Source organism: Prunus persica, chromosome G1 (assembly GCF_000346465.2).
Source record: "Prunus persica cultivar Lovell chromosome G1, Prunus_persica_NCBIv2, whole genome shotgun sequence".
Taxonomy (NCBI): Eukaryota; Viridiplantae; Streptophyta; class Magnoliopsida; order Rosales; family Rosaceae; genus Prunus; species Prunus persica.
This window is the reverse complement of record NC_034009.1, coordinates 3,390,117-3,406,629: the sequence shown is the minus strand read 5'-3', so window position 1 is coordinate 3,406,629 and position 16,513 is coordinate 3,390,117. Positions and strand designations below refer to the sequence as shown.

Here is a 16,513-nt window from a genome sequence, read left to right as displayed (position 1 = left end):
GTCAGACATGGGTGATGTGTCCCACATACATATCTTCCATGCATGCATCTTCTCTCATCTTTGCCCCTTTGGTGGCTAGCTAGCCTTCACACTAGTTACTATTTGTCCAGTTTATAGTTTTCCTTTTACTCTATAATGCTCTTCTTCAAGATCGTTATGACAATTTTGTAACTCGCAAGAATCTTAGAATGTCAAATGGGAAGTTTTGAATACAAAATTCAGCCACAAAAAAGAAAGGAAAAAAAAGAAGATCCCTTTTTGGTCTAAAGCTGTGTATAAATAATGGTCTGTAAAATTTGTGCGGGTGTCCTCCCCTCTGAAGCTCAGGAAAACGTCATATTTCTTTGGAGGAGGAGGAAGAGTGGTGGAGGTAGAAGCAGCCATTGAAGACTAAGCAGCTCTGTTTGTGGCAGCTTTGGCAATTTACTAACCCATCTGGCATTCCCCTCTGCAATTTGGGCAAAGATGCAAAAATGTTGACCAAGCCGGCCTGCAAGTTGTGCTGCAAAAATAAAACAATGCAGTGGACTACCAGTGCATATATGAAGTCTTGCCGCAAGTCTCCGAATTTTGGAGATTTTGTGGGCAGCCACATAATTTACAACAAAATTAGCTCATAAAAAATGAATCATATAAAGTCAAAATGTGACGTTTACCGGATTTTTTTTTTTCACTTTCAGTCTTGTAGTTTCAATTTTCGTAATTTTACAGTTCATTCTTAAGTCGTGGAGGGTATTTTGGACGAAATTTTGGATAGAATTAGATGGAAATTATATGTCCTTGAATTGTGATAGAATTAAATTACAAGGGTTAAATTATCAAAACTAAAACTACTAGAACTAAAGTAAAAAAATCAACAAATTAATGGAACTAAAAGTGACTTCTTTTTAAAATACAAGTTATATGAGGGAGAATTTTTCTCACACACTGGTGTCATATGGATTTCAACCTGAGTCTCCCAAGACCCTTCTCCACAAAACAAAAACAAAAACAAAAACAAAAAAAAATCTTATAATTTTGCTATTCTCGGCCAGTAACACAATGATGCGTCGGCTTATTTTTTTCACGTGTCATCGTGTTATTAACGGGATAGTTTGCAACTTTGCATGAGAGTTTCTTTCAATAGTGTTGGCAAGTGACTTTTATTCTTAAATAAATACATGAAAATATAAGAGAACTCACGTGCATTCAGCATGCAAAGCTAAACCCCTCCAAAAACCCCAAACTGCAAGTCTTCGAGTGTCCAACAAGCTCCTCCTCTCCAAAATGAACCAAGTCTCAATACAACCACCCCGTCCTCCACCGCAACCACCCAACGCAGACCCTCGCATCCTCCACGCCCGAGCCATCACCGTCGCCAACATCGACCGTTCCCTCCGCAACAACCTCATCACTCTCTACTCCAAGTCCAATCTCCTCTCCTACTCTCTCCGCCTCTTTCACCAAATCTCTTCTCCCAATGTAGTCTCATGGACGGCCGTGATCTCGGCCCACTGCAACACCCTCTTCGCCCTCCAACACTTTGTTTCCATGCTCCGCCACCCCACTTTCCCCAACCAGCGCACCTTCGCTTCCCTCTTCAAAACCTGCGCTTCTCTTCCTTCTCTCTCCTTCGGCCTTGCCCTCCACTCCCTCTCTCTCAAGCTCGGCGTCTCGGCGCAGCCCTTTTCTGGGTCTGCCCTCATTCATTTCTACTCCAAATGTCGCTTACCCATTGAAGCCCGCAAGATGCTCGATGAAATTCCCCACAAAGACGAGGTTTGTTATGCAGCGGTGATTGTTGGGTTGGCGCAGAACTCGAGACCCGTTGAGGCGTTGTCCACTTTTGCTGACATGAAATGTTCTGATATTGGGTCTACTATGTATAGTGTTTCCGGCGCACTTCGTGCTGCAAAGGAGCTTGCTGTGTTGGAGCAATGTAGGATCATACATTCTCATGCTATAGTTACGGGACTTGATGGAAATGTTATTGTGGGGACGGCTTTGATTGATTCGTATGGGAAAGCTGGGCTTGTGTCTGATGCTAGACAGGTTTTTGATGAGAACTTGTCAAGCATGAACATTGTGGGGTGGAATGTGATGCTGGCTGGATATGCACAACTGGGGGATACGAAATTGATGCTTGAGGTTTTCAATGCAATGGAAGCTCGGGGTCTTGTGCCGGATGAATATAGTTTTTTGGCAATTTTAACGTCATTTTGCAATGCAGGTTTGGTTTCTGAGACCGATTGGTGGCTGACCCGGATGAAGGTAGATTATGGGTTGGAACCAGCTATCGAGCATTATACGTGTTTGGTTGGTGCAATGGGAAGAGCTGGTCAATTGGAAGAGGCTGAAAGGGCTGCACTGACAATGCCGTTGATACCAGACGCTGCAGTGTGGCGATCATTGCTATCAAGTTCAGCGTATCATAAAGCACCTGATTTCGCTAGGTCCATGGCTAAACGGTTATTGGAAATTGACCCACATGATGACTCTGCTTATGTAATTGCTGCAAATGTGTTATCAAACGCTGGAAGGTGGGATGAAGTTGCAGAAGTGAGGAAGATGATGAAAGATAGGAGGGTACAAAAGGAAGGTGGAAGGAGTTGGATCGAGGTACGGGGGAAAATTCATGTCTTTTTCGCCCGGGACAGAAGGCATGAAAGAATGAATGAGATCTATGCTAAATTGGTAGAGTTGATGGAGGAGATAGGAAAATTAGGATATGTGCCGGTTTGGGATGAGATATTGCATGAAGTAGGGGAATGGGAGAAAAAGGAAGCCCTTTGGTATCACAGTGAGAAGTTGGCAGTAGCATTTGCAGTGGTGAGTGGTGCGGCACCACCAGGCAAGTCAATAAGGATTGTGAAGAATTTGAGGATATGCCGGGATTGCCATGAGGCATTCAAGTATATCTGTAGAGTATTGGAGAGGGAGATCATTGTGAGAGATGTAAACAGATACCATAGATTTGTTAATGGTAGTTGTACTTGTGGAGATATATGGTAGATTGTTTAATATAGTTGAACAGAAGAGGAGAAGAAGAGGAAAAAAGAAATGGGTTTGGGTTATTCTTTTGGATTATCTTAATAGAAAGTAGAAATAAAATGATTCTGAAATTGGATTTTCTTGTTTCTCTTTGGAATCTTGAAGTGTACTGTGTACCTGAAGGTGAAGGCCAGGCAACAAGAAGACCAAGATGATCGTCATGCCATCAATTAATTTTTGTTTTTCCAGGTTTTCCTTAAATCCTGAATTTCCTAGTTTGAAAGTTTAATCTATTTCAGTCCTGGTTTATTGTTATTCATGGAGTATTGAGTAATAGGACTTTTGAACCTGCCTGTTTTGCCAATTGACACATGCAACTATTTTTTTGCTACGCGTTTTGATAAATTGTGTTTGTTCTACTAATGGGGTTTTGCATTTGTATCACAGAATTGAGCTCTAAAAGTTTGCTTGCTCAGTCTCATATGTATCTTTGAATTCATTTGTAATAATACCTTTTATATTTAGGATTGTTCTGAAATTTGCAGTTGTCAGTAAAGAAATCTTTTTGTTTTATGTCATTCCTTTTTTTGCTAATACTGAGCATGAAAATTGCACACAAAAGAGAAGGACAGAAAATGAACATTCATATCTGTATTGACAAAACTCTTTCTTACAAAAATATACAAATGGTCTGTACTCTCTAGAACTGTGATTAAACTTACATGGTAGGGTCCGGAAAATTGTTTCATGCAATATTCTGTGCACTGAATGAGGAAGAATATGCATCATTATAATCCAGTTTGCTATTTGTTTAGGTGATCAGTCTATCAGTTTAGGATTGGCACACGTATTAAGGGAAGTGGTAGATTGTAACCCTACTTTAATGCCGTAGGAAAATGTTTATTAGTCCTCATGAGTCATTATTGGTTTTCCAGACTAATTCTCTCTCTGTGGCTTGACCTTTGTGTTCGGTTATTTTGTTTCAGAAAATGATACGGTGATAGGAAATAAAAACAGGAGCAAAGCAGAACGACCATCAGCTCTGAAGAATCATAACTTGGTTAGGAAACCTACACAAAGTGTTCCATGCCATATTACTGAAAATTCTACAAAAACCAAAAAGTCGAAGGATGAGAACTCTCTTAAAGAAAGGAAAGGGTCAGAGATAACAATTCCAAGCCAGAGACGACCCCCTAGAAATGGTAAACCAAGCTCTACGGGAAATCAAGTGTCTTTTAGTTGCCATTAGTTTGGCACTCTTACTTGAATGAATTACTCTGATACATAATGATCTTCCTGTTTGTTCATGAAACAGCATGAGTTTTTTTGTAACCAGGGATGTAACCATTAGATCAGTTCTCATAATTGAGTGAACTACTGTTTCCAAATTAGGTCTGCCTTCTTTTATTGCCACATCATGGTTTGTTTGTAATTACTAATTGCCTTTCATAGCAAGCACCTTGTACTGTTTTCCAAAAATAAAAATAAAAACGTGTATAGACGATCGGCTATAATGTTTTAAAAAATAAATAAATAAACCCAGTATAGCCGGGCGGCTATACTATTTCTTTTTCGAAAAACCACGTATAGCCGTGCGGCTATACTATATCTCTTTCAAAACATTTAAAACAAGGTCGGCGATCAGTGTAGCCGCTCGGCGATACTATTTCGTATAAAAAAATTTAAAAACCAAGTTTAGCCGCTCGGCTATACTGTTTCTCTTATGTAAAAAATTAGGGGAAAAAATCACTCTATTTCTTTTTAAAAATTAGAAAACCGAGTATAGCCGGGCGGCGGTACGATTTCATTTGTAAAAATTAAAAAAAGGGATTATAGCCGAACGGCTATACTATTTATTTATTTATTTTTGTTGAAAAAAATAGGAAAAAACCTTGTATTTCCCAATTCCATACATTTGAAATGAAAAAGAATGTACTTTATTATAATTAGACTTCTGTTTGTTACTTATTTAGGCGATCAGTTTATCAGTTTAGGATTTGATTTTCCAGACTATTCTCTCTCTGTGGCCTGATCTTTGTAGATGAAGCTGAGGCCATTGGTGTTATCCCTCGTTATATGTAACGACAAGGATCTGTTCATTCCAATCAGTGTGAACTCATGATATAAAATTTTCAGCTCTAATTTTCTACTGATGTTTTCCTCAGACAAAAGAAGTCTCCGTTTAAATGTCTTATTTCCAATTGAGTTTTTGTGCACCTCATTTTTTTTCCTGAGGATTTATTGGTCATTGAGGATTTCATCTACAGAAAAGGAGCACCAAGATGTTTCTCCACCCGCTGTCTACATGGGACTCGATCAACTTAAGTCAACGATTGCACGTGTTGTGATATAAGCTTTTGTCATCAATTGTGCTAAAATTGGTTAACCCCAAAATAAAACATCATCAATTTGATCCACAGGTAAATCTTAATGGGAAATGGCCATTGAACCAAGAGACTAAGACAAACAAAGAACCTCAGTCAAACTGTGAAGAACCTCAGTAAACTTGTTATGAAATTAATCAACAACTATAAAACCTCTCTTTATATATTGCAAACAAGAGAATGGCAAGTTGAGAACATTTTCCAGTTCAAAGGATTTGGATATGAGAGTGTTCATGATCACATCTCTGTTGCTATGCCCACCCTTAACCCTAAAGCCCCTGCAGACAACCAGAGACGTATTGCACACCCAAGGAACTGAAACAGTAAACCCCAAACCAGAATCTTTTCCCCCACAACTACTTCCATTACCCACTACCACGTCCTTGTATGCCCGGCAAACCCCCGAGACGTACTTTCCCATTGGCAAGGTTTGCTGCAGAACGGATGGAGCAGAGCCATCAGGGTTCAAGATCTCAGTGTCCGAATGAAGGTTCACCACAACCGTGCCATGTTCAGGGCAAAGCCGATTGCTGAGAGCTTTTAAAAATGGGGAATGTGGATCCCATAACTTGTGAGGGAAGATATCTTCGCCATCATAAGCATCAATGAAGATCATATCGTACAAGCTGGTGTTGTTGAGAATGAACTCCTCAGCATCGGACTCATAGAGGAACAGCCTCTCGTGGATGCCTTTCCACAGAACCTCATCCATGGTATCGGGTTTTGAGACAGCACGCTTGCCCGATGGAGTAACAACTGAGAAAGCTGGAAACCCCATAGCTTTAACTGAGGCCGAGATAACAAGAGGGTCGATTTCAACTATGTCAACAACAGCACCTAAAAAGGAGCAGATCATTCTAGGTTAGGTTCAATACCTAACTATTCAGTTCAAAACTTCTGATAGGATGTGTGACAACACATTGGATTTGGAAATAACCAAGAAACAGCGTTAAAGAAATAAAAGACAAAAATGGCACATCCTTCATTCCTTCAACTTCCAACTCCATTAAAACCCAACTTGAAATGCAACCTACCTTGAATCATACTAGCCAAAAACAATGGCAAGCTTCCCCCACCATGGCCAATGCACAAAATACGCATGCTTTCGTTCCCAGTCACCGCATCCATGAGATTGTAATCACAAGATGCTATAGCAGCCAACCCAGCTGATATCATACTCTTAAGATCTGAAAAAACAGAACCCGACAACATGCCCAAACATTATTCAATTTGAAAGTGAAAGTAACCAAATGTAATGCAATCATTACTGAAACACACTGAAATACTAGATAAAGTTCAATCAATCACCAAGCGATGTGATGCAAATGTGATTGAATTGTAACCAAAAGCTAAATAGAAATTGAATTGGGTACTAAATTGGGACAGAAACCCAAACCAAATCATCAGAGGCCAAAAGGGTTTGCTTACATGGAACAGCCAAGCAATGCGGCTGCTGCATAACGGCGAAAACGCCAGGTTCAGATTGCCGATACGCAGCCAAAACCTTGACGGTGCTTTGGCGAGTGTCATCATTGAAGCGAAGAGCGCGCCATTGATATCCGAGCACTCTGAATCTGTCGTTCTGTTCGTGGCATCCATGTATCTCTTCGTACCTTTTCTGTAGCCATCTCTCCGTTGATGCCCAGTGGAGTTCACTGGGTTTTGACGAAGGGTAGGCGACGACTGAAACGACGCCGTTGCCTTTGTCGGATGTGGATCGGAGGACGGTGTGGCCTTCAGATTCTGTGCCCCACCATTCCGAGGCGTAGGACCAGTCGCCCTCGTCCTCGATACGACGTTGTACTGCGGTAGAGAGCTTCCGGATGTTGACACCCGCGCTCGATCTAGCTCGGCGCCACATCATCCCCGGGAAGTAAAACCCTAAACCTGGACCCTCTCTGATCTAGCTCGGCGCCACATCATTCCGGCTATGCTAATAGACAACTTGTTTGCATAAGGCCCAACTTGTGTTGTTTTATTTTTATTATTCATTTTGTGTATGGTCTTTTTTAAAAACACAAGAGAGGTTATTCTAATTTACAAGAGAATGAGGATTGAATGTCTGCAAAGAAGCGAGCACACAATGAGGTCTGGTCAAGGGAAAAAGGATCTTAACTTGTAAATTAGTGGTCTTATGTTCGAATCTTCATTGCACTTTGGTAGTGTTTGTGTAATAAATTACTTAATATTATAAAGTTTGGAAAAAAGAAAAAGTGGTCTGTGGATTTGAAGATTATTCAGGGTAAAAACCTAATAGAGATTTAAATTTGCTTATTAGAGTGGTTCAGTCAAGGGACAGGTATTTTGAACTTTAGGTCTGAGTTTGTTGCTAATTCCTTGGGTGGGGTGCAGATGTTTCCTAGTGGAGGGAGGGCAGCATTAAAAACACTGCCTGGGAAATATCTGAGTTATTTTACATGTCCTATTTTAGGGGCTAATGACAAACTTATAAACGAAGATAAAATCATCCATTATAGTATATCGATTTCGTAAATATATGTCTCACGAAGATAAAATATTTACAATTGAAAACACACACGGAAGGGGAATACAAATACAAGGTTTCATCAAGGAAATTTTAATACAATACAAAAATTTCATTTGTGTAATAACTAGACCCAAAAGCTTGTAACCAACTTTGAACAATTTGACCACATCTTTGCTCCTCTTGATTTTCACAGAGCATTTCTTTCTTCTCTCTGTAAGTTCTGCCTGGTACATGCTCCCTCTGTTGCAGAGCTTCGAGATACTTTCTCAATGTCACGTCCTATCTGCAGCTACGATAACACAAATTCAGCAATTTGCTTGTGAAAATTGCATTCCAATATGAACATAGTAATAAAATCGTACTACATTTTGAAAAGAAAAACACTCATTTCATGCTAGTCAAGAGTGTCTTCACATGAACATATATTAAAAATGTCTCAAAATGCAATAAACATATATTCAAATGTTAACTTCCAAAAAACATCCAATCTCTTAACAAGCCTTGAAGAAGAAATCTATCATTAACAAAATGGTCAAAATCAATCCCTTCATTAACTTCAAAATTTCTGGATTCAAATAATTTTAGATTAAGCTTCTCATTCAGAACTTGAAATATTATTATAAGATATTTGGAATTTGGAATGCGAAAGAATTATCAATGGTCTCAAAATCAGGAAATTTAACCTGTTGGCTTTTAAGCTTCTCACTCACAAGTCACATGCAGAAGCAAAGAGCAATAAAAATGGAGAAAGAAAACATAGCTAAACAAGGGAGCCCATATTTTGTTGGCTTTTCTACTTTAATATTCTCTTGCTGCTTCATTTATAACTAATAAACACAAACCAAACCACCCATTTCACTTTAAAATGCACCCTTTTTTAAAAAATTAAAAAATTACCTTGCTATCATTGCATCGGTGGTTAATCAAGTGGTTCTCCAATTAAAAGGCAAGGTACATGTTGAATTTTATAGAAATCCTCTCCATCTTCCTCAATCCGACGGTGGAGTTCTCTACACATCCATCTAATGGTTAATTCCTTGAGATAAATAAGATATCTCAGCCCATCTGGAAGTGTAGTCAATCCCGAGCAAAATTGGATGCACAATTGACAGAGACGAGGCATGGCTCCTTTCTCTACCCTCAGCTCTGTTATTTGGTCCATTCTAGAAACATGAAGAAATTCAAGAGAAGGAAATCCTCCTCTGGAGAAAACCAGTATCTTTGTATTCTCCTCGAAAGGTTTTTCAAAAAGCTTCAAATTTGTTAGGTTTGGCAGCTTCTCTAGTATTCCCATTTGGTCCTCCTTGAGACCACAACTCCACAATACTAACTTTGTGAGGTTTGGATAGTTGTGTAGCTCTTTCGGTAATTCTGCGATTGGCCCATCCAACGTCAATTTGTATATACCCGGACAACTTGATACTATTTGCATAGCTTGCTCTTCACCGCTATTTGTGTCATTTTTCACAATTAGAGACCGGATACGGTTAAGCGTGCTGCTTGTAGATTTTAAGATTTCCTCCAGATTTTGCAAAGAGCCTAACACTCTTATTTTCAGTTTTCTAAGATTGGTTAATCTACCAACATCTTTCAAATCACAATACTCACTTGAAAGGTTATGTAAGGTCTGTAAATGGCCAAGAGTAGACAGCTCTAGCTTACCCTTTGCTCTGTAATTCCAAGGTAAATATAAATGTCTTAATTGTTTCATCTTCTTTATCACATTTGGGATGACCATGTCAATATAACTTGAAACACGAAAATCAAGAGTTTGCAAGCATACTAAATTACCTAGGGATGACGGAAACGTTTTTATTTCGCTCCTCCTCACACTTAGAAACCTTAAGTGTACCATATTTCCAATTTCACTTGGCAACTCTACTCTTCTTGCCCGAAGACCTTCAACCTTCAAAACTCTAAGCACTTTAAAATCTTTCAACGGAGATAGTAATCCTTTTTCACTTTTTGGCCTCCATTCTCTTAGGCCAAAGAATAATAGAGACCTTACGTGCCCATTTGTTTCATCTCTTGAAGAAACCAACCTATCTGCCTTCTCATCCACGTAAATTGCAAGTCTTCGAATTTTCCCCAATTGTGATGCCTGGGCTGTCACAGACGAAGTATTTTCTTGCAAAGAATAGTTAATTTGGAGAAAGCTTTCATCTTTTGCCTTTAACAAACACATGTCTCGTATAAGATCATGGATTCGACAATCTTTAATTGTCCCAGTTGAACCACTTGTTCCCACTTGAACCAAACACCTTTCCACTAACTCACTTAAGCAATCACGTGCTATATCCTCCATTGTTTTTTCCGAACCATGACCTTGTTGTCTTAAGAAGATAAGACCTTCTGCCACCCATAACTTAGTCAATGTACTTACTGAAATAATACAATCTTCAGGATAATAACTTAAATATAAAAAACATGGTTTTAAGTAATACGGTAGGTCATCATAACTCAATGCCAACACTCGTGATACACCTTCGTATTCTTCTTCATGTCCGATGCCTCTATTTATGTATTCACGAACATTCTCATACACTCTCACCCATTCTCTAATGGAATTTTTTCTAGCTAGAACTCCAGCAAGCACAATAATAGCTAATGGCAAACCTTTACAATGTTGAAGCATCTTCATACCTAAGTCTTTCTTCTTTATGTACATTCCTAAGTCTGAAAAATAGGAAAGAAAAAAAAAAAATTCAAATACGTACTTGTAGTATGAGCAGTCTTAGTGGATATTCCTTGCCTGAATGATTTAAAATTAAAATTGTGAAATCCCAAAATTTACTGATATGCTTTATCTTATTATAAGTTTAGATTTTATAATACATGCCAAATGGAGAACATTTAAAAATTAAATCAGCACCAACACAGAAAACGAATGGGATATCGTTGGATTGAAGAGAAGGTTGGGTCAAAATTTTGAAATAGCTAGCATTGTCCTAATTATTATTTGCAATTGCATAAGATAAATTACCATCCATCTTGTTACCTATCAAATGAGTGACCCCAACAACAAAAAAAACAAAACAAAAAAGTGTAACCACGTAAGGCAGTCAATAAAATTGTTACATGTTCGACAATATTAAAAAATTGTAAAATCCCAACGATTGAAAAAAGAAAAAACACTACATAAGTTGTGTCATATGCAATGTAATGGTTTCTATGTGGCTTGCTATATAATAAGGACCTGGAAAAGAAAATATGAAGGGTGAGAAAATACCGATTTCAGCCCTTGCAGGTATTGCTTTCTTCACAAGTAGTTCCCAACTCTCATTCTCATTGAGTGGCTGGAGTTTGTGGAGAAAAACATTTCTATTTGGGAGCGAAGCTACTGCTTGATTCCGTGTAGTAAGCAATATTGTGCTCTCTGTTTCCACGTTTGGAAATGCAACCTTCAAAAGATTCCATGTCTCGATACTCCAAATGTCATCAAGAATCACCAAACATCTCATTTCTTCCATGACACAAAAAAGCTTCTTTGCTATTTCATCATCTGTCATGTCCTTAATTTCTTGTTTTGGTTCCTTGGTAGCAGAAGTGAGTTCAATTAAAATTCTTTCCCAAACATTTCTGACTTGAAAACGTTGAGATATACAGACCCAAGCAAAACTAAGGAAATGCTGCCTTACTTTTTTGTGATGATAAACCTTTCTTGCAAGGGTGGTCTTCCCTAAACCGCCCATACCCCAAACAGATACAACTTGATGACGGTTTTCATCTTTCACCAAATGCACAACCAATTCTTCAACGTTGGACTCTAACCCAACAACATCACGTTCAACAACATGAGAATAACTTCTCCTTAGCCTCTCATGCAATTGCAAGGACGATTCACCACCACCGCTGTCCCTGTCCCTTATTTCCTTTATGTTATAACTCTGCAAATTCGATCTCAACGCAGAAATTTTGGTAGTGATATTCTCAATTTCTGCCGCAATCATGTGAACATCAACCCCTTCCTTGAAGATGCAGGCAAATCTTTTGAGAACATTCTTGAGGCCTCTTTTCTTCTTCTTGGAATCCACTTTCAAGCCATAAGTTTCAATAATATCTTCCAAATCATAAGCCGCATCTCTAATTTTGGCAACACAAATCTGGACTCTTGTATCTTGTCCTTGTCTTGCATCTGCATCTTTGAGGAATCCCTGCATGAATTCTAGCTCAGTTTGTGCAGCTTCAACTTGACGGCTGACTCCAGACAAGAACTTGGCTTCCTGAATGGTGAAGTCTCTGACACTTTCGAGCACGACGGAAACAACTGCCTCAGCCATTCTCTCTACTGCTTACTCTCTTTTCGCCAAAACGAAAACAAGTAAACCAGATCCAGTTTTTAGATTGATTGATGAGAACATCTCTTTGTCGGTAGAGCAATTTCTATGTGTGTTGTCCAATTCCACCCAACAAGAAGTAGCAAATTTTGGCGTTTTCTTTCTGACCACCTTCCCTCAATTATCATTGGACCACAGCATCCAATGCAAGACCACCTTCCCTCAATTTTGGCATTTACTTTTATTTTTAGAAAGACTAGAGAAATTGTAGGTACTAAAAAAATAATTATTAAATTTTAAGCTAACAACTTTAGCTAGTCCACCCCGTTGAAAAATTCTTGGTTCCCCTTGCCTATAGGAAATGGCAAGCTCAACCACCTTATCTAGGTTTGACTATACACACGCTTGTCACAATTGCCACTCACAAGCAGATCACATAATCAACTATTGTGAAAGGGACGTAGTATACACCAGTTGCATGTAAGCCCGATGAGGCTATTAGATCACTTACATTAGGCAGACCTGAATCTGATAAAGAAAAAAAAAATTACAAAGTTGTGTAAGCAACTAACAACAATCATTATATCACTAAATGGTAGTACCAGCCCAATATAAAAAGGATCTATTCTGGATGTTCAAAATCATCAGAATAGCAGGCTCCCTTCATCACTAAGATAAGGTAGTCAAGCATCTGATAGATCGAACTAGAACAAGGATTGTGCTTTATCAGCAACATAGAAACAATGAGTCTTGGAATTAATGCTTATTCAGCTGCACCCAGGTGCCTTCTTCAAACCTCTTTCTTTCATCATTCTTCTCATTTCAGCTACAACGTCCCACCTTGCTATCACTGCATCGGTGCTGGGTCCCACGGTTCTCCAATTACAAGGGAAGGTACATGTTGAATTTTATAGAAATCATCTCCATCTTCCTCAATCCGACGGTGGAGTTCTCTACGCATCCCTCTGACGGTTAATTCCCTGAGATTAGTAAGATATCTCAGCCCATCTGGAAGTGTCCTCAATCCCCAGCAATATTCGATTTCCAATCGACAGAGACGAGGCATGGCACCTTCCTCTACTCTCCACTCTGTTATTCCGCCCATAATAAAAACATCAAGAAATTCAAGAGAAGGAAAGCCTCCTTTGGAGAAAACCAGTATCTTTGTATTCCCAAGGAAAGCTATTTCAATAAGCTTCAAAATTGTTACGTTTGGCAGTTTCTCTAGTATTCCCATTTGGTCCTCCTTGAGACCACAACTACACAATTCTAACTTGGTGAGGTTTGGATAGTTGGGGAGCTCTTTCGGTAATTCTGCGATTGGCCCTACCAACGCCAATTTATATATACCCCGACAGCTTGATACTATTTGCACAGCTTGCTTCGCACCTCTATAATGAAATTTGTTGTCCACAAATAAAGTCCGGATACGGTTAAGCGTGCTGCCTGTAGATTTTAAGATTTCCTCCAGATTTTGCAAAGAACTTGACAATATTAGTCTCAGTTTTCTAAGATTGGTTAATCTACCAACATCTTTCAAATCACAATACTCAATTGCAAGGCTATATAAGGTCTGTAGATGGCCAAGGGTAGACAGCTCTAGGTTACTCTTTGCTCTGTAATCCAAGGGTAAATATAAATGTCTTAATTGTTTCATCTTCATTATCACATTTGGGATGAGCATATGCCTTATCACAAAGTGAACACGATAATCAAGAGTTTGCAAGCATACTAAATTACCTAGGGATGGTGGAAACTTTTTTATTTTGCTATCCTTCACACTTAGAAACCTTAAGTGTACCATATTTCCAATTTCATTTGGCAACTCTACTTCTACATTATAAAGACCTTCAACCTTCAAAACTCTAAGCACTTTGAAATCCTTCAACGGAGATAGCAATCCTTTTTCACTTTTTGGCATCCTCCTGGCAAAAAGTATAATAGAGACCTTACGTGCCCGTTTGTTTCATCTCTTGAAGAAACCAACCTATCTGTCTTCTCATCCAAGTAAATTGCAAGTCTTCGAATTTTCCCCAATTGTGATGCCTCAGCTACCACAGAAGAAGTATTTTCTTGCAAAGAATTGTTAATCTGGAGAAAGCTTTCCTCTTTCGCCTTTAACAAACACATATCTCGTACAAGATCATGGATTTGACAACCTTTAATTGTCCCACTTGAACCACTTGTTCCCACTTGAACCAAACACCTTTCCACCAACTCACTTAAACAATCACGTGCTATATCCTCCATTGTTTCCCCCAAACCATGTCTTTGTTTTCTCAAGGAGATAAGACCTTCTGCCACCCATAACTTAGTCAATTTGCTCACCAAAAACTCAGAGTCTTCAAGATAATGACCTAAATATAAAAAACATGGTTTTAAGTAATACGGTAGGTCATCATAACTCAATGCCAACACTTGTGATACACCTTCATATTCTTCTTCATGACCTATGCCTCTACTTATGTATTCATGAACATTCTCATACACTCTCTCCCATTCTCTAATAGTGTTTTTTCTGGCTAGAACTCCGGCAAGCACAATGATGGCTAATGGCAAACCTTTACAATGTCGGAGCATCTTCATTCCTAATTCTCTCTTCTTTGTGAACATTCCCAAATCTTATAAATAAGAAAGAAAAAAAATATATCAAATACATAATTGTCGTGCGTATCCTTTGCTCGAATGATTAAAAATTAAAATTGTGAAATCCCCAAATTTACTAATATCCTTTGTCTTATTATAAGTTTGGATTTTTTAATACATGCCAAATTCAAAAATTTAAAAATTAAATCTAGACCAACACAAAATATGTATGGCATTTCGTTGGATTGAAGAGAAGGTGGAGAAAATTTTGAATTGTCTAGCATTGTCCTCATTATTATTTGCAATTGCATAAGATAAATTCCCATCTTGGTACCTAACAAATGTGTGACCCAAGTAAGGCAGTTAATAAAATTGCTACATGTTCTTTTCTATTTTTTATGCAAAAATTGCTACATTGTTCGACGATATTAAAAAATTATAAGTTGTGTCATATGCAATGTAATGGTTTCTATGTGGTTTGCTATATAAGTAAGAACCTGGAATAGAAAAGAGTAAGAGTGAGAAAATACCGATATCAGCCCTTTCAGATATTGCTTTCTTCTCAAGTAGGTTCCAACTCTCATTCTCATTCAGTGGCTGGAGTTTGTGGAGAAAAGCATTTCTATTTGGGAGCGTGGCTACTGCTTGATTGCGTGTAGTAAGCAATATTGTGCTCTCTGTTTCCACATTTGGAAATGCAGCCTTCAAAAGATTCCATGTCTCGATTCTCCATATGTCATCAAGGATCACCAAACATTTCATTTCTTGTAAAACACGGAAAAGCTTCGTTGCTATTTCATCATCTCTCATGTCCTTAACTTCTTGTCTTTGTTCCTTGGTAGCGGAAATGAGTTCAATTAAAATTCCCTCCCAAACATTTCTTACTTGATACCGTTGAGATACACAGAACCAAGCAAAACTATGAAAATGCTGCCTTACTTTTTTGTCATGATAAACCTTTCTTGCAAGGGTGGTCTTCCCTAAACCGCCCATACCCCAAATAGATACAACTCGATGACGATTTTCATCTTTCACTAAATGCATAACCAATTCTTCAACGTTGGACTCTAACCCAACAACATCACATTCAACAGCATGAGAATAACTTTGCCTTAACCTCTGATGCAATTGCGAGGAAGATTCACCGTCACTACTGTCTCTGTCCCTTATTATTTCTTTTATGTTATACTTCTCCAAACTTGACCTCAACTTAGAAATTTTGGCAGTGATATTCTCAATTTCTTTCCCAATCCTGTGAAGATCGACCCCTTCCTTGAAGATGCAGGCAAATCTTTTGAGAACATTCTTCACACCTCTTTTCTTCTTGGAAACCACTTTCAAGCCATACGTTTCAATAACGTCTTCCAAATCATAAGCAGCATCTCTAATTTGGGCAACCCAAAGCTGGACAGTTGGATCTTCTCCTCGTCTTGCATCCAAATTTTTCTGGAATCCCTTCATCACTAGTAGCTCAGTTTGTGCACCCTCAACTTGATGGCTGACTCCAGACAAGAACTTGGCTTCCTGAGTGGTGAAGACTCTGACATTTTGGAGCACAAATGAAACAACTGCCTCAGCCATGCTCTCTACTGCTTACTCTCTCTTTCGCTAAAACGAAAACAACAACTAAACCTTCAGATTTAGTCTGCAGATTGATCGATGAAATCTTCTCTCAACTGTTTTGGTCTATATGTATGAAATGTGGCCAATAAACTAAACCAAACGATTAATATAGTTGGCCAAAACCACTTTGTCATTTTCGTATCTTTCTTTTCCTTGCCAGAAAAGAAAAGAAACTCGAATCAATG

The 16,513-nt window shown here is 38.6% G+C and overlaps 4 protein-coding genes across 4 annotated transcripts; 1 reads left to right on the top strand and 3 right to left on the bottom strand.

Moving 5' to 3' along the window:
• On the top strand, positions 698-4,357 carry LOC18788886 (pentatricopeptide repeat-containing protein At4g33170). The gene is made up of 2 exons (XM_007224328.2): positions 698-3,219; positions 3,957-4,357. The coding sequence occupies exon 1, from the start codon at positions 1,267-1,269 to the stop codon at positions 2,989-2,991; it is 1,725 nt and encodes a 574-aa protein (XP_007224390.2). The 5' UTR covers positions 698-1,266; the 3' UTR covers positions 2,992-3,219; positions 3,957-4,357.
• On the bottom strand, positions 5,379-7,346 carry LOC18793395. Its single transcript, XM_007222325.2, has 3 exons — positions 6,783-7,346; positions 6,389-6,541; positions 5,379-6,191 (listed from the first exon to the last, which is right to left on the bottom strand). The coding sequence occupies exons 1-3, from the start codon at positions 7,216-7,218 to the stop codon at positions 5,488-5,490; spliced, it is 1,293 nt and encodes a 430-aa protein (XP_007222387.1). The 5' UTR covers positions 7,219-7,346; the 3' UTR covers positions 5,379-5,487.
• LOC18793575 (disease resistance protein RPP8) lies at positions 7,808-16,406 on the bottom strand. Its single transcript, XM_020555732.1, has 4 exons — positions 15,236-16,406; positions 11,072-14,740; positions 8,740-10,194; positions 7,808-8,131 (listed from the first exon to the last, which is right to left on the bottom strand). The coding sequence occupies exons 2-3, from the start codon at positions 12,120-12,122 to the stop codon at positions 8,762-8,764; spliced, it is 2,484 nt and encodes an 827-aa protein (XP_020411321.1). The 5' UTR covers positions 12,123-14,740; positions 15,236-16,406; the 3' UTR covers positions 7,808-8,131; positions 8,740-8,761.
• On the bottom strand, positions 12,967-16,286 carry LOC18792757 (putative disease resistance protein At1g50180). The gene is made up of 4 exons (XM_020555066.1): positions 15,236-16,286; positions 14,107-14,740; positions 13,910-14,044; positions 12,967-13,735 (listed from the first exon to the last, which is right to left on the bottom strand). The coding sequence occupies exons 1-4, from the start codon at positions 16,284-16,286 to the stop codon at positions 12,967-12,969; spliced, it is 2,589 nt and encodes an 862-aa protein (XP_020410655.1).

Coding starts and splice junctions, on each gene's coding strand:
- LOC18792757 (XM_020555066.1), bottom strand. CDS start 16,286: ATGGCTGAGGCAGTTGTTTCATTTGTGCTCCAAAATGTCAGAGTCTTC. Junction 14,741..15,235: donor ATCTGAAAGGGCTGATATCG/GTATTTTCTCAC, acceptor CTTATTTATAAG/ATTTGGGAATGTTCACAAAG. Junction 14,045..14,106: donor TTGGATGAGAAGACAGATAG/GTTGGTTTCTTC, acceptor ACTTTTTGCCAG/GAGGATGCCAAAAAGTGAAA.
- LOC18788886 (XM_007224328.2), top strand. CDS start 1,267: ATGAACCAAGTCTCAATACAACCACCCCGTCCTCCACCGCAACCACCC.
- LOC18793575 (XM_020555732.1), bottom strand. CDS start 12,122: ATGGCTGAGGCAGTTGTTTCCGTCGTGCTCGAAAGTGTCAGAGACTTC. Junction 10,195..11,071: donor ACCTGCAAGGGCTGAAATCG/GTATTTTCTCAC, acceptor TATGGGTGGCAG/AAGGTCTTATCTTCTTAAGA.
- LOC18793395 (XM_007222325.2), bottom strand. CDS start 7,218: ATGATGTGGCGCCGAGCTAGATCGAGCGCGGGTGTCAACATCCGGAAG. Junction 6,542..6,782: donor GCATTGCTTGGCTGTTCCAT/GTAAGCAAACCC, acceptor CTGTTTTTTCAG/ATCTTAAGAGTATGATATCA. Junction 6,192..6,388: donor TTTGGCTAGTATGATTCAAG/GTAGGTTGCATT, acceptor GCTCCTTTTTAG/GTGCTGTTGTTGACATAGTT.